A 19,824-nucleotide genomic window follows, 5' to 3' on the forward strand; every position below is an offset into this window, starting at 1 on the left:
CCCTCATCCCATCTCTTGGGCCCTCAGCACCAGACGTTGGATCATCCCAGGGGCAGTTTCCCACAGTGCCGGGGCAAGTGGGAATTCCCCCAGCAGGAACAAAAAGGATCTTTATGAGGACAACCTTGAAGAGCAGAGTGAGTTTATTCCAAGAAGACTGCAGTCCTGAGAACTCACGGCCCACAGGCACATGGCAGAGTTGCTGGTTAAGGCCACGATCAGCAGTGACTTGCTGCGGGACTGCACTGGCTCTCCGCCACAGACACGAGTGTGGACCCTCACCCCTGTTCCCACTCCCCCATTAAGTCAGCTTGGGAGTGAGTGTGGAACAGCAAGTCTCTACTCAGGCAAAAGCCTGACCTCTAAGGAAGGCCACAGGAAATGCCTCAAAGGGCCTCTTCAGGGTCGGCCTTACCAAGGGACCCCAGCCATCTGCCAAGTCTGCTTGTCATCCCCTTCTTCCAGGCCCTCATGGAGAGTGAGAAGGCCAAGGCCCAAGCTGGGCCATCAGATTTGTAAACGTCACAGGGGACACTGAACTTAGGACCTTCCTATGTCCAGACACCAAGCCTAGGCCACTGTCAACCAGGAGGTCACAGTCCTGTTCCCAAGCACCGTCTGTGCTTCACCAACTTTTAGAAAGGGCTGGGCCTGAGCTCAGGTTGGCTTCCTTTGGAAGCAGATTCACGAAGTGGGTGGAGAATAGAAGAGTGAGTGCTCCCAAGGGGGAAGGAAGGGAGGGCCTGCTATAGCTCCAGGCTTTCTCCTCTTGCAGAGGGACAAGCCTCATGAGAAGGGGCCTCAGGCTGAGGTCTCGGTCCCCAGCAGCTGCAGGCTCAGGCCCTGAGTGTCCACTTCTACCAGGTGGATGCTGTAGTTACCGAGGCCCTAGGAGCAAAGGACAGAGGTGCTTAGAGGGTTCTGGGTGGGTTTTAGGCTTTTGGGAGGCTGGACTGTGGCTGCAGGGCCAAGGGGGCTTACAGCTGTAGCCGCTGGTTAGCTGGTGGGCCACAGGGAGGGCTCCTGTCCCACGCCAGATACCATACCCCAACCACACCATACCTCAGTCTTGGCCAGCACAGCCTCCAGAGCTTCCTTTTGCCGTGGCTCCTTGGTCAATAGATAGAGAAAGCCCCCGCCACCTGCCCCTGCCAGGCTCTGGCCATGCACGTGGGGGGCCAGGACAGCCATCATACGCCGCACAGCCAAGGGCTCACAGCCTGGGGCCATGAGCTTCTTCTGCTCCCAGTATGCTGTCAGGCACTGGCCCAGCAGAGGCAGGCTCCCTGGGGTGGGGGCAGAGAGGGGAGTTGTGTGCCTGAGCCAGGATATTCACTCAGTGCCCATCTGTAGACTGGATGGGGTGCCAAGAGGCACTGCTTAACCAGTGTCATAGTTAAGAACCTGGGTTCGGTACTGGCTGGAAACAGGAGTGACAAAGCCCATCTCACGGGGTTGTTTGAGGACTAACGAGCACAGAGCAGTTGGCATGGTACCCGGCACAGTGTTCACTGAACTGTGTAGCCCTAATCAGCCCCGACTCCCTGGAACTAGGCTATGGAGCCAAGCCTCTTCCCCCATCCGCTTCCTGGTAGGTGGGGCTGGAGGCCTTCCCCAGGATGCAGGTATTGTCCTGAGATGTGACTCCCACCTAAGTGTGGGACCCTGCAGAGGACAGAGGCTTCATACCTAGGGACGGTGCCAAGTCTGCAAAGGCCCCCGGCCTCAGACCCACAGGCAACAGGCACTCACTCCTGGTGCCTGAGCTCCGGGGAAGAAGCGCCTTACCTTGGCGGAAGGCTTCAGCGCACTCCTCGGTGTGCCGCACCAGGTTGTGGGCATTCTGCACAACGGCAGGCAGCCGGGCATACCAGCTCCTCAGCACGTCCTACAGATGGGGCAGGAGGGGTGCAGTGAGGCTCAGCCTAGCTGAGCCGCCTCGCGTCCCTCCCTTCTTCTGGGGCCAGGGCTCACCTGCAGCAGATTCCGGGCCAGGCGGGTCTTGCCAGTGTACACCAGGAGCAGGTGGTCATTGAGCTTCTGGACAAAGCCCACAGGCACAGTGATCTCTTCCACTTCCACCTTCAGCGGCAGCTGAGCCCGGGAGCGCCCCACCTTGATGCCAGGCATTAGGCCACCCACTTGGTCCTGCCAGCCACCTCCTGTGAGAGCCCAGGCCCCGTCACTGTTGAAGCCTATCTGGCCCAGCTTCCCTCTCCCAGTACAGGCTCCTGGCCTTGCATCCCTGGCAGGGACCAGCGTGGGAAGACAGCTTCCCCCCGCAACTTCAGCTGGGCCAGGTGAGCTGTGCAGCTTCTGCCCCCGCCCTGGGAGCAAGTTGAGCCCAGCAATGGAAGGGGCTTCATTCTGGAGCCAAGCTTAGAATGCACAAGGCCTGAGTTTTGTTGCAGACCTAATGTGTACTTGGAATTGGGGTAAACCACATCAAAGGATTAAGACCTTACACTAACCTTTCCCCCTGAGGAGGGATGACATAGGACTTTCCCTACAGCCTAACAGTCCCTGCACCCTGGCTTGCCTGATAAAGGGTGTTGATGGTGGAAATAAGCTCCTAAGCATCTCTTATCAAACTTAAAATAGCTTGTTCACATTTTGCTTTACTAATGAAAGGTATGGATCTCTTTTCTTCTTGCAGCTATATAAAAATGTCAAAACTTGAGATGATTCTGGGATAGGCCTTTGATATTTGGAGAAGGGCCTGGAAGGATTTCGAGTATAAAATGCAAATGGCAGGAGGCATCTGGAACTTTACAGCCAAAATGTGGTTAGTGTCAGGCCTGGAATGTCAAGAACTCCTTAATCGCACCCCTCTCCTTCAGAGCACGTAGCGTAGCTTGTAATTATACATTTACTGGAGTGGTTATTGATCCATGTTTGTCTCCAATAGACCGTAAGACTTCTGATGGCAGGGATGCTGTTTTTGCTCATTTTATCCCCAGGGCCCAATACAGAGCGGGTGTTCGATAAATAGTTGTCATTTGACCAAATGAGAGATATGAACAGTGTACCTCAAAAGAAAACTAAAAAAGCTTCCCCATCTGCCCCTTTTGCTAATGACTACCTATTATGGGATGTGAGTCATTACAATGAAAGGAGGGAGCTAGGCTACAAAGTGGCCAGAGAAGATACCATAATCAGGCATCTATACATCTTTGTGGCAGTTTCCCTCCCACAGTCATGCTGAAGATGAGGCCTGGCATCCTGAGGTGACCAGAGCACCCTAGAGCCAGACAAACCTCTGGCTGCTCTCCATTGTGCATGGATGCTAAGGGGCCACAGTGATGAGTAGGAGAAGCGTGGTGCTAGTGACATTCCGTATGATCACAGCCAGGCACTGGGTACCCCATCATGTGGTGGGGGAAGCGAGGCACAAGTGGCCCTCGCCCAAGGGAGAGGCATGGTGCTGAAGAACAGGCTGAAGGTCCTGTCCCCTAATCCAAACCCAGCCCTGCCCTGAGGGACAGCCCTGGGTAGGAACAGAGACATGAGGAATACCTAACACACATGAAAGGTGCAGCACAGACTCTAACACTTAGTAGGTGCTCCTACATCAAGCCCTTTGAGGTAGAAATATTTCATTTTGAAAAGCACCAGAGAGAGAGTGTCAGAGTGGTGAGAGGGAAGCTCTAACCCTTGTAAGGAGCAGCACAGTTCCGTGGCTGTCTGCACGTCCAGGGAAGGCCCTGGGGGCCCTGAAAAAGTTCCCGCGACCTCCCTTCTGCCCTGGGGCAGTCCGTACCTGTGGTAAGCAGCTGCTCCAGATGCAGCACCGCGTGGATCAGGGCCTCCGTGCCCACCGCCCGGCCTGCGGCCCGCTGCAAGGCAGCCAGGGCAGCCCCCGCCAGGATGCTGCTGGTGCCTGCAGGGCACGGAGGAGATCACCAGCCATGACACGGCTCTGCCCAGCCCAATCCTGCCCCGCCCCCTCCCTCTCCACTGGGCCGAGGCTGGGGAGAGGATTGGAGGCAAAGCTGAAAGGGGGAACGGAGTCGGTGAGCAGCAGGGAGACAGGGCCTGCTCACCAAGGCCAGAGCCATGGGGCAGCTCAGACCAGGTATGCAGCTCAAAGCCGCCCCCAAAGGCACACAGCAGCTGCTCACTCAGCGAGAGCTTGGAGTGGACGCTCACGATCCCCGCACAGATGAAGGCCGCCTTCAACAGCGCCCCTGTGGAGTGAGCAGCATCCGGCAAGGAGTTTGGTCTTCAGGGGTGGAAACAGAAACCCCACCCATCTCAGCCTGGCCTGGGGCTCGGCGCAGACCCCATCCCCAAGCCACAGAAGTTCCTCTGGGCTCCATAACACCAGCAAATGTGCCAGCTCTACCTCCTGTGCCTGGGCAGGGTAACATGAAGGCTCCTCCACCAGACTGGCTCACCCTCAGGCCAGGCACCCATGGCCTGCAGGGTCTCTCGGGTTCTGCCCCCATCCCCCAGCTGGCTAGGTGTGCCATCCCCACCTGCACAAATCACAGGTGCCCTGACCTGGGGCATGGGGCTGGCAGTAATCCTGCAGGTCATCCAGGCTCCCGCATACTATCTTCGTGGCCATCTTGTCCTGCCGAGGTCCCACTGCCAGCCACAGCTCGGGCTCTGGGATGCGGCGAGCCCTGGCCCCAATGGGCCGGCGGCCGTTCAATCGCACAGCCAGGCCCAGCACTGCCCCACCAAGCTCATAGGCAAGGGGTGGCGTGTCACTCCAGCCCCCTGTGGCAATTGAACGAGACCAAGCTGGTCACAGGGGCTGCCAGCTCAGTTCTGGGGTGGCTACCCTCACCCCTACCCCCCCCCCAGGGGCTCACCAGAGAAGTCCACTCGAGCCGGGCACTCAGCCACCACCCACTGCCCGGGTGCTGGCAGCTCTACCGGCACCGAGGAGACAAAGTGCTGGGCTGACATCACAGCCTGGCGGATCAGGATCTGCCCAGCCCCCTCGTAGTGGCGGGCAGCTCGTACTAGTAAGGCTGGTCTGCCAGGAGGGAAGGGAGAGATGGTGGCATGGAGCCCCAAGTTGGGGGCGGGCTGCTTGGGTTTGGGGACCGACTGCCCTAGGTGACCTGAGGACACTCCGCCTCTCTCTGGGTTTCCACCTCCAAGGACGGCAGGAGGCTTCTCCAAGGGTTTTGACATCATTAGCACCCACCTGCTCAGCCACTTGTCCCGCTCCTCGGCAAGCGCCTCCACGCCCCGCGCCAGGTCTCCACACTCCAGGTACAAGAAGGGCCGCACCCACTCAGGGTTGGCAGCTGGCCCACTCCGTAAGCCTCCTTGGCCCTCTGCCATGCAGCCCAGGACATCCGCCACACAGGCCAGTGCCCGGGCTGCCACGCCAGCGTCTCCCCCACCAGCTGCCACTGAGGGACCAGGAGTCAGGAGCAGCTGGGGAGGAGGCCCGCCCTCAATGCCCCCTGCCCTCAGGCACCCCAGACTCCTCACACCTCTTCACTTTTGCCCAAGATGTATCCTTGCCTGGGAATGCTCCCCTCTTCTGCCTGGCAAAGTTCTCATCCCACCAGCCCCAGCCCAGATATGCCTCTGCACCCCCCACCCAGGATGCCCTTAATGAGTAAGAGCTCAGGCTGGGGGGGCAAACCACCTGGGTTCAGTCTCAGCCCCCCACCAACCAGCTGTGTGGCCATGAGTGAATAACTGAAATGGAGAATGAGGCAGTCCCTGTGAGGCTAAGGCTGAGTCCCCAGCCAGAATGCCTGGGTCCCACGCAGGGCGGGCCACATCCCCCTGGGGCTGTGCTGGAGCTCTTCACCCACATCCAGCCCCCTGCACAGAACGTGCAGGCTTTGCCGATGCTCACAGGACCCAGAGCCTCACCCCCAGGCCTCCGCCGCTCACCAAACTCCCCACTAACAGGGATAGAGCTTCCCAGAAACCTAAAAGTTAAGTCCATTTGCGTCTTTCCCCTGCTTTAAAGTCTCAAGACTCCCTAGTACCCTCAGGTTGACGACCTAGAGGGCAGACAGGGCAGGTGATGCTGGGTCTGGCTTCCCAGCATAGGTGCCCAGCACACTCACCCTGGTCCAGGGTGGCCATCAGGGGCCCAGGACAGCCCTCGTGCACAGCAGCCCGGATCAGCGGGCGCAGGCTGAGGTCCTGCCGGGCCTCCAGCACGTGCCGCGCCTTATGCAGGGCCTGGCGGAAGAACAGGTGCCGGCGGGAGGCCAGTGTGGCAGCCCGGTCCAGGCGTGGCTGCAGCTGCTCCCAGGACAGACGCCAGGAGGCTCGCCAAGCCCGCAGGGCCTTGCCCCCATCCTCCTGGGGGTCCAGCATCCACAGCATGTCCTGGGGCCCCAGGGCCCTCGAGGGGTGGAGCACGGGAAAGAGACGGGCACTGAGAAGGCAGCACTCAATGGGGGGCATGTCTGGGTCCCACAGGTCCCAGTCCCTGATGTGGGGAGAAGACACATGAGCAGGAGGGAAGCAAGTGCTCCTGCCTGGTCACCAAGCCCTGACCACCTGTCAGCTGGGGGTTGGCTCATTCATGGGGACAGGACGAACTCCAGAGGCAGCACAAGCAGGCAATTCAGGGAGGGAGGCCCAGCTGCCCTGCCTCCTTTCCCAGGCCATTGAACAAAATCCCAAAGCCTGAGCATGGCCAGGAATTTGGAGTTGCCCAGGGAGAAGATGCTAGGGCAAATGAGGCTGCTCAAAACTACCCCAGGGGACTTCCCTGGTGGTGCAGTGGTTAGGAATCCGCCTGCCAGTAAGGGGACACGGGTTCGAGCCCTGGTCCAGGAAGATCCCACATGCCGTGGAGCACCTAAGCCCGCGAGCCACAACTACTGAGCCTGCGTGCTGCAACTACTGAAGCCCGCGCACCTAGAGCCCGTGCTCTGCAACAAGAGAAGCCACTGCAATGAGAAGCCCGTGCACCGCAATGAAGAGCAGCACCTGCTTGCCGCAACTAGAGAAAGCCCGCCCGCAGCAATGAAGACCCAACGCAGCCAAAAATAAATGAAATTTAAAAAAAAAAAAAACTACCCCAGACCGCAGGGATGGTGGGGGGTGGGGCAGGAGCAGGATGAGCCTCCAAGCAGCTACCACCCTGGCTGCCGAGGCCCACAGACGCCCGTGGGGCCACCAACCCTACCGAATGCCTGTCTTCTGGAAGAACTGACTCCAAGACATGTTGAGATACGTTCCTGTCCCCTGTCTCTGGGGGAAGAGAAGGAAGCAGTCAGGGCTGCAGGGGCCACAGGAAGGGGTTAAGGGCAATAAGGCCAGGATCTGCTCAAGAGGGGACAGGAAAAGAGACAGGGGCACTTAGGCAAGCAAGTTCTGAAACAGCGTCAAGTCCTGGAGCTTCCACATTCCAGCCCGGGTGCCTGGAACCTGGAGCAGAATCCTGGCTGTAGGCCTGACCCTCCATAACTGGCTCTGCAGCCCAAGGCGGGTCACCTCCCTCTCCGAACCTCAGTCTCCGGCCTGAAAAATGGGGATAAGAATCCCCACCCAGCCTGCGTCAGAGCAGCTGAGGAGGGAGGTAAAGGCCTGATGAGACTCTACTGGCTACACTCTCCTCACTGCCTATCTCTCAGGTGAGCGCTCAGAGAGCCCTGCAATGAAGCTGGGCTAGGACCCCCGGTGCTCCCCAAAGCCTAAAGAATGGGGGCGAGGGGAGGAAGGTGAGCACCTACTTCCCAGCTGTCCAGACGGCCAACGAGGGTGAAGGCCCGGCTGCGGGCGCCGTGCAGCTGCACATGGTGTCCCTGCAGGACGAGGTCGTGCAGCTCTAAGCCGTGCAGTGCCTCGGACTGGGCCACGTCCAGGCCACTCACGAAGCAGCCGGTGCCGATGTGAATGGGGCCCTGGCAGGGGAGCGGGCAGGCGTCCTGCGTGGGCAGGGGAACCCCAAGCACGCCCACAAAACACACAGGACCCTGGCTCCCGTACCCTTGCCCTCCCTCTGCCTGCCCTCTCAGGCCTCACCCGCAGGTGGCAGTGCTGCAGGACACTCCCAGGACCCAGCTGGACGGGGCCCTCCAGCAGGCAGCTGACCACAGAGCTCCCGGCCCCCAGTAGTTGCCGCTCCTGTGAAGCCAGGGAGAAAGCTGTGAGGGCCCGGGGCGGGTGCTGCCCCAATTCTCCTCCACAGCCAGGGCCAGAATTCCTGCTGCTCCCCGCGCCTGTCGGCCAGCCAGATCCCCTCGATACCTCCCTGGCCCCAGCCTCAGGCTGACTCCCATCCTATCTTGATTTCTGCTGCTCCCCCAGGGGCACGCTCTCCCTGCCTTCTCCTCCAAAGCAAATCTGCACCCAGTAGTGGAAGTCCCACCAGATGACAGCTCCCCCAGAAAACCTCTCCCACCTGTCCAGCTATCCCTACCCCCGCCACCCTGAGGGCCACCTCTGAACTCTACCTGCCCCATCACCATGAATTTGCCTGAATCCCCAAGCAGACCCTTCAGAAAGGGTGGGGGGGGAATCTTCTCTAGCTGCTCGCTCAGACTTGGATGTAGAATCCTGACTTGGCCACTTACTGGCTCTGTGGTCTTAAGCAAGTAACTTAACCACTCTGAGCCTCCAGTGACTCACGTGCAAAATGGGGATAATAACACCTACACGCATAGATAATCTGTCCCAAGCGTGAGCTATTCGCTCCCCTCCCTGCAGCCCCCATTCCTACCTGTCTCCAGGTACCCCGTAGGCCCCTCTGCTGGCCTTACCTCCAGGCAGGTCTTACCTCCACCTGGGAGTGCACGACCTGGGCCCCAGGAGCCCCCGGGAATGTGAGACTGTGCAGGAACTCACTGGCTGAGTTGGTCATGTAGTTGTAGCTGCCGTCAGGGACATATGCTGTAAAGACACAAGTACTGACCCCAACACCCTGCATGTTGCAGCTCTGACACCAGGCTGGGCCTCCCACCAGAAGACACAGCTTCATCAGGGCCTGGGAGGGCAAGCATGGAAATGAGCCCGCTGTGCCAACGGGGAAGCTGAGATCCAGAGAGGCTCAGCAACCTGCCCAAAGTCACACAGCTAGAAAGTAGAAAGACCAGGACTGGAGCCCAGGAAAGAGACAAAGGAAGAAGAGGAGAGTTACCTCAGCAGGGGACTTTGAACTGGGAGAGGGTAATCGTCCAGTCCATGCACTCACTAGGCCTGCCTGGTCCAGGAGCCTGGGGGCCAGGCAGGTGGGGTGGGAGCCTCATTCTGGGGGCCTTCACTCCCATGGCCTCCCTACCCCGGAGAGCCAAGAGGCAGTACCCACCCACTGTGAGGGGCTGATCACGAAGCTCCCTCCACAGCTCAGCCCGGGCTCCATGCAGATAACCCGCGATGTCCACATCACCTTGCCCCATCTCTGGGGGCCGCCCCACCAGGAAGTCCTCCCTTCTCACGTTCCGGGCCATGCAGAGCAGGATGTCAAAAAATAGAGACAGCTGGGACAAAGGTGGGAAGCACTGCTATTAGTGGGTACCTAGGCTGAGCTGGGGCAGTTCCATCTCTAGAGATGCTGACATAGAGAGGGGAAAGGACTGGCCTGAGGTCACACAGCCAGGTGCCAGTGTCAGTGCCTCTTGCCCAGGCCAGGACCTGCCAGTCCCCACTCCCAGTCACCTGGACAGGCCGGGCTCCGGAGTCCAAGCCCATGTAGGTGCAGGCGTCCAGAGGCGGGCTCACATGGGTGGCCAGGAGGTGCTCAGCAGTTTCCACAGAGAAGAAGACAAGCCCAGAAACCTGGAGGGGCCCCCACAAGGGTCAGGTGGGAGACCCTGGGGCCAGCCTTGTGCCTGAGTTGGGGAGGGCATGTGCAGATGGGCCAAGCAAGGCTGACTGCCACACCGGACAGGATCATTCATCTTCTGGGCCACTCCAGCGCCCAGACTCCAGGCTTAATGGAGGCAGCTCCACCAAGGGCCCCTCAGCAGGCAACTTCTAGGACCCCCTCAATTTTCAGGTCTCCTCCCAATCCCAGTTCTCCATCTTCCCTATAGTCTAGTCCCAGGCTCTTATCCACCACTCGTACCTTTGTCCTTCATTCTAGAAGGATCCCCTGAGTCTGGTTCCAGCCTTTCTCATTTGGGACAAGACCCTGAATTCCAAGGCTACCCCTCCTCAGATTTTGGCTTCACCCGCTCCCCTGAATACCAGTTCCAGATCTTCCTCAGATTCTGGTTCTAGCCTTCCCCAGAAGGAGTGGGGCTCTGCCCTGGCAGCCATACCAGTGGCACCCGCCCGTCAGGCCTGGCACATCGTTGTATCTCTGCCTCGGTGCCTTGGTAATAAATGTCCAAAACGAAGCCCTACATGGAAGCAGAAAACAGAGTTAGGGAAGGGAGCAAGAGAGGATTACGAAAGAGGACACGCAAGGGTGTTCTCCAGATGTAAACCTAGGACGCAAGTCTGACAGGCCCCAGCATACTCCTGGGGATACAAGTGCCTGAGACCTCCCCCACCCTGACAGCAGAGGGCAGGCTTCAAATGTCTCCACAGCCCCAAGCCTGGGCACAGAGCCTGGCACAGGATCAGGGGCAATTCATGTTTGGCAAAAGACTAAGCACAAGGGCTGCTGCCATGGGGGGAAACTCCTCCAGATCCAGACCATGCCAGAAAGTCCAGGGCGAGGCTGCCCAGAGCACAGGACCAGGAGGCCATCCCAGGATGGCTCAGCTGCCCACGCTGCTGCCCCAGGGGCACTACCTGGGAGTCAGTGAGGTAAACACCATGGTTCCGGGCATAGGCCGTGCTCCCCGGAAGGGCGATCGCTCTGGCTCCCCGGAAGCCGTCCCAGCTGATCCCTGCAGGTGGGGGAGTCAGGAGGCTCTCCAGGGACCCCGGCCCAAGGAATGGGGGAATTCCCTTCCAGGAAGAGGGCGGGGGCATCCAGGCGCCTCTAAAGAAAATATGGTTTCCAAAGCCAAACGGACATTCCTCTGGGAGAATGACAACACCTCACCCCCAAAGTGTGGCCACAGAGCCCTTTGGGACAAAGCGGGCAGGGCTGGGTATCTCCACTCTACGGACAGGCAGACAGGCCCAGCAGGGGAAGCCCTGCCTCCTGGTCTAAGCTCCATCCTTCAAACCTTAGAGCTTCCCTCGTGAACAGGGCAGCAGGCCAGGCCCAGAGACGGGGTGGGTGAGGAGAGGCAGAGCCACGCTGGCTGTGGCTAGGGAGGGCAGTCCCAAGCCTTCTCAGGCTCACCTGGGTTTGGAGGAACAGACAGCAGCATGTCGGTGCTGCAAACCCACACGCCTGGCGGGGAGCCTGGGCCCAGCTGTGGGGAGAGAGGACGAAGCTGATGGCCGGGCCCAGCCCTTCCTCTGCTCCCACACAGCACAGCCTCAGCCTGTTCCAGGGGGACTCGGGCTGCTGAGGTAACAGGGGCCTCCCTATATCCATGGTGCCGATGCCAGCCCTCCCGCCTGCTTCCTGAGGCCGCACCTCCCCCCAGTGTGGCCAACACTAACATCCTGAAGCTCTAACTAACTCCAGGCACCCAAAGCCATTGTTCCTGGCATCCCCCGTCTGAGCCAGCACAGACTATGGCTGGTGGCTCAGCAGGAAAGCGGCAGGACAAGGCCCCATGGCAGCTGCCTGTCTCACCCGATGGCTCATGATGTCCAGCAAGCAGTCCAAGTTGCAGACCACGGCCTCCACAGGGGCCTGGGGGTTCTCCACAGGGAGGCAGGTGAAGGCCCGGCCACAGTCATCGAAGGGGAAGTCTCGGCCCTGGGGCGGGAGCAGGGACAGGCAGAAGAGCTTGAGGCAGACAGCCTGGGCAGAAAGCCATCAAGCCAGAGGACTTTTACAAAGTGTGTTCTCATGTGATTTTTTAAATTACATGATTATGGTAAAAAATGAGCAAATGCAGATACACAAAAAGAAAAACAACCCCTCAGGGATAATAACCATTGCCCTCACTTTGAGGTTACGCCCTTTTGTATACCTCACATGCAGACTATTTTTTTTTTTTTTTTTTTTTTTTTTACAAAAATGAAAAAGACGGAGACAACAGAACTTCACATACACACAAGAGTGCAAGTCAAACTGGAGAAAGACTGGGAACCATATCAATGTCAATATCCTGGCTGTAATTACACTACAGTTTTGGAAAATATGACCATTGGCGAGATCTGGGCAAAGTTTACAGAGGCTTCCCTCTGGAATATTTCTTAAATGTGGATCTACAATGACCTCAATCAAACTTCCAATTAAAAAGGCTGAGATCATTCTGTACAAACTTGTGCAGCTGGCCTTTTTCACTGAACAATGAAAGTATACTCACCGATGCTCACAGTGAGCCAGGCCAGGCCCCCATCTAAGCATTTGACAGGTCATCTCAGCACACCCACATGAAGTAGGAACTGCTGCCATCCTCATGTTACTGATGAGGAAACTGAGGCCTCGAAACAGTCAAGTGACCTGCCCCAGGTCACAGAGCTGGTCAATGCACAGGTCAGTGCAGAGAGTTCAATGGACCTTTTAATCATTGTCTGATATTCCACCAGGAGGATATGCTGTTTATATTTAACCGGTTCCCTATTTTGGACACCTGGATTAATTCTGTTTCTGATTCTTCAGGATTTGCACAATGCACACCTGCACACAAAGGTAGAAGACCCCTACAGTCCCATCCAACCCCGAGGACTGACCATCCTTCTGCATGGCCCCTGCCCAGCATTCGACTGACCATGTGCAGGATGAGGATCCAGGCCGAGTGCAGAACATCCGATGTGACCACCTATCAAAAGTGGAAGAGCACTGTTCACAGAGGTCTGGGCAGATGGCACCCGAGGATGGCACCCTCTTGGGCAGGGAGAGACCCCCGGCACAAGTCCACACAAGAACCAAAGGAGGGACTTCCATGGTGGCACAGTGGTTAAGAATCTGCCTGCCAATGAAGGGGGACACGGGTTCGATCCCTGGTCCGGGAAGATCCCACATGCCGCAGAGCAACTAAGCCCGTGCGCCACAACTACTGAGCCCGTGCGTCACAACAAGCCCACGCACCTAGAGCCCGTGCTCTGCAACAAGAGAAGCCACCGCAATGAGAAGCACACGCAGCCCAACGAAGAGTAGCCCCCGCCTGCTGCAACTAGAGAAAGGCCGCGCGCAGCTACGAAGACCCAACGCAGCCAAAAATAAATAAATAAAATAAATTAAAAAAAAAAAAAAAAAAAGGAACCAAAGGAACAACCAGCAAGGTCAAGACCAATGGCCACAGGCAGGCACGAGGCAGCCCTGGCCACTCCTGGATAAGGAAGCACAGCAGCCTTCCAGTTGGGCCACTCCCCTGTCCCCTGTTTTTAGGGAAGGCTGCAGGCAAGAACGTGGGGCTGGCTGGCGGGTGACTCACAGTAAGTCAGCTTCATGGCAACCACACAGTGGTCCCCTCCCTTGCGGGCACCACCCCCACTGCCAGAGCGTGTCCATGCCTGTGACCACCCTCACTGCCTGTGCCAGGGTGCCATGCAGGCAAGGTGACCTCGTGAAGTGGCTGGGTGTGTGTGGGACGTGGGCCCACGCTCTACGCACTGGGGGCCACTGCACCTCAGTTCCAGCAAACCATTGCTATGTGGGAAGGAGAGTCCAGGGTAGCAAGATGAGATTTCTCAAGGGAAGCCAGAAAGCCTAACTCCGAGATACTGGCTCTGACTTTCTAAAACCACTACAAAGGCTGCCCCTGCCTTCTGCCCTCAGCTGGATGAGTCTGCTCAATCTACAGATGCAAAAACTGATGCCAAACCTGAACTGGGCAGGAAAATGGAGCCCGAAGAGCTGGGGACCTCGGAAAGGCTCTGTTTGAAGCCCCCCATCCCTGCTGTGCCCAGGGGGGCGCTTGAGGAGCACTCACAGTGAAGCCTGCACGGGCACTCAGGTGCTCAGCAGCCACCAGCAGGGCGTTGAGGGTGGCTCCTCCACTGCCCACATGAACCTCAGGGTCTTCCACGGCCAATAGCATCGTCCTGGTGGGGATCTGCTCTCGCTTCTGCCGTATCTCCAGCTCTGTGGTCAGAACATGACTGGGACCTGCGCCCCAGCCTCTCCATCCTGGTCCCAAGCACCTCAAGCAAACCTCCTGACAGCCATTATTTAATCTTCTTTGACTTAGCAGCTTTTCATCTAGTAGCTCATTAGATCTTTTCCCAACTCAGTGAGGTAAGTACAATTACTCCCATTGCACAGATGAGAAAACCGAGTCTCAGTGAAGTGACCTATGTCTGAGGTCACGTGGCTAGGAAGAAGCAGAATCTGGGTTTGAACCCCGGTCTGCCCGGCTCCTGGGGCTGTAGGCGTATGTGGCAAAGAAAGGGGAGAGGGTTCCACATTAGGGGCAGAGTGGAGAGGGAGGGTCAACTACCTCTCTGGAAGACCTCGACGCTGTCCTTGTACTGGCATGTCAGGATGATGACCGTCCAATCAACCCCCTTCGGCTGCTCCATTCTGGCCAAAGTTGAGGGGCTTCCAGGGCAGAGATACGGGTATATGTGAATTTTTTAAAATTATCATACCCTAAAATTGATTTTTTTTGGTTGTAAGTAGTTTTATGAATTTTAATACATGTATAGATTCTTGTGGTTACTACCACCATCTGCATCTAAAAAAGCTCCCACATGCTAACCCTTTACAGTCACACCCTCCTCCATCCCTCACCCCTGACAACCAGCCATCTGTTCTCCAAAGCTATAGTTGGAATGTAATCTTTTGAGATTGGCTTCTTTCACTTAACATAATGCCTCTGAGATTCATCCAAGTTGGCTATGCATATCCATAGTTCTTTCTCTTTTTTTGCCAAGCAGTATTCCGTCGCATAGACATCACACAGTCTGTTTCTCCACCCACCCACTAAAGGACATCTGGGCTGCTTCCAGGTTTTGGTAATCATGAATAGAGCTGCTATAAACATTCATGCAGATTTAGCGTGAACATAAGACTTCGTCTCTCCAGGCGGACACCTAGGTGTGGGATTGCTGGGTCATGTGATGAGTCTATCTTTGACTTCATCAATCTGGGTGCATGACATTTCCTCAGGAGAGGAAGTAAGGGGAGTGGGGTGGGGTTGACAGGGGGTCCCACCTTAAAACAAGGGGCTGCCCTTTCGGTACCGCAGGCCCCTCATCATCCAATCATTGGCACTGAGCTGCAGGGAGGGAGGCTCTAACTTCTAGGCTCCTGAGGCTGAGGGCAATTCCCCGGAAAAGAGGGAAGCTCTGGGAGAGGGGCACCAGTTTGTTCAAGAGCAGCATGCCAACAGCACCCACTACAGGGACCTCAGAGGGGAACTCCCCTCCCAGAGGCTCCAAGCCAGAAGGGGGCTGCAACCCCACCTGTCAGCCATCTGCCTCCAGGGCACTCTGAGCAAGTGAGGGGAAGGTGAAGCCAAAGCTATGGCTTCACCCACTCCTATCCCCCCAACACTCCTTTCCTACCAGATAAGAAGCCAATCTGACTGCAGAGTCCCTGGCCTCCCCAAGACCTCTGTGGACGAGTCTCTAGGAGTGCGCTGGCGTCTACCGCTGGCAGGGTCCCAGTTGCTGTCCCATGCAGCAGCCCACCCCCACCTCTTCCCTCCAGCCCCCAAAGCTCAGTGTGGGGTGGGCCGGTGGAGTGAGCTGCATGCCACCCCAGAGGTGCCCTGACCACACGTCCATCTGCAGTCAACCCTCACCCCAGCCAGAGCCAACAGGAAACCTGAACCTCAGTAATGGTTTCTTCTTATGCCAGACTCTGCTGCCACCAAGCCTATGGTTAAGGCTGACAGACACTGCCACTTAGCAACACCCACACTCCCATGAGCTTTCAGGGAAAGCTTCCACCACTAACAAAAATTGCTCTGTTCCCTGTTCAGCTCAGGAGGGAAATCCAGAGGGGAAACCTGAGCTAGAGATCTTGGCCAGGCATCTGAGGTCAAAGGCATTCCCCAGGTTACCCATCTGGCCTTCCCAGTAAAGGGGGTGGCTGGGGATTCCAGATGGGCCACCAACTCCCTGTGTGATCTTCGGCACCCCTAACCCTCTCTGGCCTCCTGTGGTAGGGAGTGTAACGGATAGATGCCCCCATCTTGTTCACACGGAGGCCATGCTTCCCACCAACCAATGACATGAAGAAGACAGACCCACTCCTACAAGATGGGGATCCTCTGACAGGCACCCTTGGCTCCAGAACTCCCCATCAACCCAACAGAAACTGTCTTAGAACTGCACTGCAGTCTGAGAGCCTTCTACCCATACCTCCCTTCTTCCTTCCGGTGCTGTTACAGGAAGCAGAACTGAAAACTGACAGCTCTCCCTGCTTCCTCCAGCTCCCTCCCCTTCTTCCCTCCCCCAATAAATCTCTTGCAAGTCTAATCCCATCTTGTTCTCTACTTCTCTGAGGACCTGAACCAACATGGGAGTATATCATCTTCCTCTTGGGACTGCCAAAGGAAAAATTACTGTAAGAACCTCTAAATTAATGTCTGGGAAGTACTTTCTTTATACTTAAAGATGAAGAAACTGAGGCACAGAGAGATTAAGTGACTTGACCAAGGTCACACAGCTAGCAAGTGGTAGAGCCAAATTTGAACCCAGACACCTTTTTTCCAGAGTCCATTCTCTTAACCCCTACACTGAACCTACTTTGTAGGATGGAAAAAAGAACCAACGTACTAAATATATGTGAAGTGCCCAATACAAGGTGACAATGAAATGGGGATGGCATTAATGATAACAGCCACTAGAAGTTAAGACCCATAGTTAAGACACTATGATTTTTCATCTTCACAACACCACTGCCAGGTAAGTATTCTGTCCACTTTACAAATGCTAGTTGATGCTGCATCCATGAACGGGACCTGGGTCTCTCAGGTGATGGTGACAATGATGTTTGATCCCAAGCAAAGGTGTTAAAAGAGAGCAAGAAAGAAATGCCCCAAGGAGAGTCCAAAGGTCTGAGGCCAGTCTTGGTCTTGGCATAGTGACTGAGAGTCATGAGCAGATGACAGGTCACAGGCAGAGGAGGGAGGACGGCATAATCTGGACTGTACTCTACTAGAAACTGGAGCAGAGGAATAGTCCTGGGCTGGGAATCAACCCCCCAGAGGCTGTCCCCATCTCTCCCTCTTCCTGTGTGATCTTGACCAGGTTACTTAACCTCTCTGAGCCTCAGTTCCCCAATTGAAAACTGGGGCCAAAGATACCAACCTCCTAGGATGGTTGCATTAAATAAAACATAAAAATATGTGGCACACAGCAGGAGCTCAATGAATGGTAGTTCTCTCCAGTGAGGAAAAGCAACAGAAGAATTCGACTTGACCCTGAAGCAAGTTGGAGTGAAGGCTCTGATATATTCTCTGGGTCAAAGATGCTCCTGTAGAAGAAAAAAATCAGGGAAGGCCTGGGAAAATCAACCAAGGCTAAGTGGCATGCCTTGCCCGATCAGACTAAAGGGTATTATGAGAACAGAAAAGGTGGAACAGTACTGGTAGCATAGGGAGAGTCTTTTTCAGGCACCACGCCAAAGACACGTTGAAGTATCAGCTCATGTGACCCACTCAACAGCCCTATGAATTGAATTTTACCACACCCACGTAATTTGTAAGGAAATTGTAGCGTAAAGAGATGAAATAGCCTGCCCAAGGACATATACAGCTTTTACAGGCAGGTCAGGTGTATCCAACTCCAAGATTCCTGTTCTTACCCACCCTGTAGAAACAAGACATCTCTCCTGGAGTCTTTGCCCTCTGTCATACCTGACATTTGTACAGAAATCTTAGATAATACAGGCCTCTATCCAATATTCTGCACACTTCCAACAGAACTTTATCTACTGAGGCCAAGTTGAAATAGTTCTTAATGTCCTCAGCCACACGCTGCCTAAAATTAGGATAGGGAAGGGGAGCCAGGGACAGAATAAAATAGTAAGGCCTCTTCATATTTGCTTTTTGAAGAGAAGTGGGGCAGGGATTTTGCATTTTAAAGGGAAAAAGCAGCCCCACGGAGGAATGTGATTTGTCTTCTGGGAAGCGAAAAAAGGCAGAAGGAAGGTGATTGGGAGTAAAATTACATTGCAAATTACACAAACGTCATATAATTGAGATTTGTGGATAATGACGAGCCCCGATGGGGTAAACGGAGGCAGGAAAAGCGACCTCAAAGGAAAAATCACCAGCGCCAGCATCCAGAGGCCCACCTGCCTGTGGTCCCTGTCCCGGGCGTCCCCAGGTCCCGGAGCTCCTGTAGAAAGACCCAGGCCAACGGGTAGAAGGACCCGCAAACGCCCCTTGGAGCAAGTGGGCGCCCGGGGGTGGCTGCAGAGTTCCCCGACGCTCTTCCCTATCAGGAACCAGACAGCCAGTGGCCCGGCTCAGTCTTGCGGGTCCAAGAGTGTGGGCGGGAGGCGGAAAAACGGCGCGGGACACTGGGTGTGCGGTGCCGGTATCCGCGCGGTCTGACATACGTGCCTCCGCCGGTTCTCGGCACAGCGGGATCTTTAACGCGGGGCTGTGCGTGCCTTCGCGGCTCACCCTGGGAAATGTAGTTTCAGCCCTCCGCCCGCCCTGGCTTGTCCTCCTCAAAAGCCCAGCTCGGAGCTATCGCCTGGGCCAGCGGAGATGGTCAGGGCAGCGCTTTCCTAAAGGGCAGTGATTCTTCCCCTCGAGAAGGGAGGTGAGGGGAGAAGGCGGCTCCGCTGGGCAGCAAAACTACAACTCCCAGAGGAACCAGTGGGTTGTAAAGACAAAACTCGTTTTCTGAGACTCGTGGTTCCAGGTTTGTGTTTTGTTCGCTTGTTTAACCCCCTGGCTGGGGGCGTGGTGCCGCCGCGTTTCCCCGAAGAGACAGAAATCAAACCGGGAGGAAAAACCCCACAGGTGTCGTTCGAGCGTAAGCGACTACCGTTGGATTGGCAATTGGCCATGCTTTCGCGGGTTCATTACGTGGGTCCTTCCGGTAGAAACTTTTCAACTCTGTAGTGGGAAAAAGATCTGTGGCTTTTTTGGAAAAGTGATGAATGGCTGCCTTGTTCGTAATAGCGGAAAACTGGAAACACTGTCTCTTTCTCCAGGGTACTGGGAAAATAAACTAGGCACATCCATGCAATGGAATACTCTGCAGCAGTTAGAAATAATGAGCTAGATCTACATGTACAATAGGGAAAAGTGTTCAAGACACTTTGTTAAAGAACATTATGTATGGGAATCTACTCGTGTCAAAAATAATGTATGCGGACATATAGTACATGTGGATAGGAACCGGACCGGAAGGAGCACACTCTGAGGTGGAGACTGCCAGGGATGGGGCTAGGCAGGGAGAACGTGAGCTTTATTTGTATTGTTTGAATTTTTCTTATGAGAATATACTTTCCAAATCTAGTGTCCTTAATAGGGAGCCTGCGAGGCCCAAGTGGTCAGTCTCAGAGAAGATGAGGGATTCTGCTCTAACTCTGTGTAACCTTGACCAGTCACTTGGCTATTCTGCCTCGTTGTCTTTATCTGTAAAATGGGGTAATAATAGTGTCAAATGCCTAAGATTCTTATGAGGATGAGATAAATAAATTCTTGACTCCATAGTAAATGCTTCAAAAATATTAACCATTATTATGCTGATTGTTGTTATTCCCATGCGGACTTCTTAAAGCTGGATCAATGGTTTGTTCACTATTGTATCCTCAGTCACTAGAACGTGCCTAGGACATTGTAGGTGGTTAAAGCAATTTGGGTTTGTATTGTTTGTTTTTTTTGTTTTTTGGGTTTTTTTGGCCGCACCACATGGCTTGCCGGATCTTAGTTCCCCAGACAGGGATCAACCCCGGTCCTCGGGTCCTCGGCAGTGAAAGCGTGGAGTCCTAACCACTCGCCCGCCAGGGAA

The 19,824-nt window shown here is 55.7% G+C and overlaps 1 protein-coding gene across 3 annotated transcripts; it reads right to left on the reverse strand.

Moving 5' to 3' along the window:
- Window positions 1-125: 125 nt before the first annotated feature.
- Window positions 126-18,454, reverse strand: FCSK (fucose kinase). Of its 3 annotated transcripts, XM_082438981.1 has the most exons (25): window positions 18,149-18,454; window positions 17,161-17,326; window positions 14,340-14,440; window positions 13,833-13,984; window positions 12,669-12,719; window positions 11,582-11,707; window positions 11,180-11,252; window positions 10,678-10,775; window positions 10,200-10,280; window positions 9,595-9,714; window positions 9,245-9,416; window positions 8,717-8,829; window positions 7,963-8,064; window positions 7,671-7,841; window positions 7,124-7,188; window positions 6,048-6,418; window positions 5,162-5,372; window positions 4,821-4,987; window positions 4,504-4,725; window positions 4,044-4,187; window positions 3,761-3,880; window positions 1,975-2,162; window positions 1,789-1,888; window positions 1,063-1,286; window positions 126-888 (listed from the first exon to the last, which is right to left on the reverse strand). In XM_082438981.1, exons 3-25 carry the CDS (start codon window positions 14,419-14,421, stop codon window positions 802-804), a joined length of 3,240 nt encoding a protein of 1,079 aa, XP_082295107.1. In that variant the 5' UTR covers window positions 14,422-14,440; window positions 17,161-17,326; window positions 18,149-18,454; the 3' UTR covers window positions 126-801. The 3 variants fall into 3 exon arrangements, with proteins under 3 accessions (XP_082295107.1, XP_082295108.1, XP_082295109.1); XM_082438982.1 differs by lacking the exon at window positions 17,161-17,326 and having other exon boundaries at window positions 18,149-18,290; XM_082438983.1 differs by lacking the exons at window positions 11,180-11,252; window positions 11,582-11,707; window positions 12,669-12,719; ... (2 more) ...; window positions 17,161-17,326; window positions 18,149-18,454 and having other exon boundaries at window positions 10,126-10,280; window positions 10,678-10,745.
- Window positions 18,455-19,824: the final 1,370 nt, after the last annotated feature.

This window comes from Balaenoptera physalus, assembly GCF_965194825.1.
Source record: "Balaenoptera physalus genome assembly, chromosome: 19".
NCBI classification, from domain to species: domain Eukaryota; kingdom Metazoa; phylum Chordata; class Mammalia; order Artiodactyla; family Balaenopteridae; genus Balaenoptera; species Balaenoptera physalus.

What these genes read in the sequence shown, in the direction of transcription:
- FCSK (XM_082438981.1), bottom strand. Translation starts at nt 14,421, where the DNA reads ATGGAGCAGCCGAAGGGGGTTGATTGGACGGTCATCATCCTGACATGC. An exon ending in GATGGCCACCCTGGACCAGG is followed by an intron (nt 5,373 to 6,047) that starts GTGAGTGTGCTG and finishes CTGGTCCCTCAG; the next exon opens with TGGCAGCTGGTGGGGGAGAC. An exon ending in GGAGCAGCTGCTTACCACAG is followed by an intron (nt 2,163 to 3,760) that starts GTACGGACTGCC and finishes GGGCTCTCACAG; the next exon opens with GAGGTGGCTGGCAGGACCAA.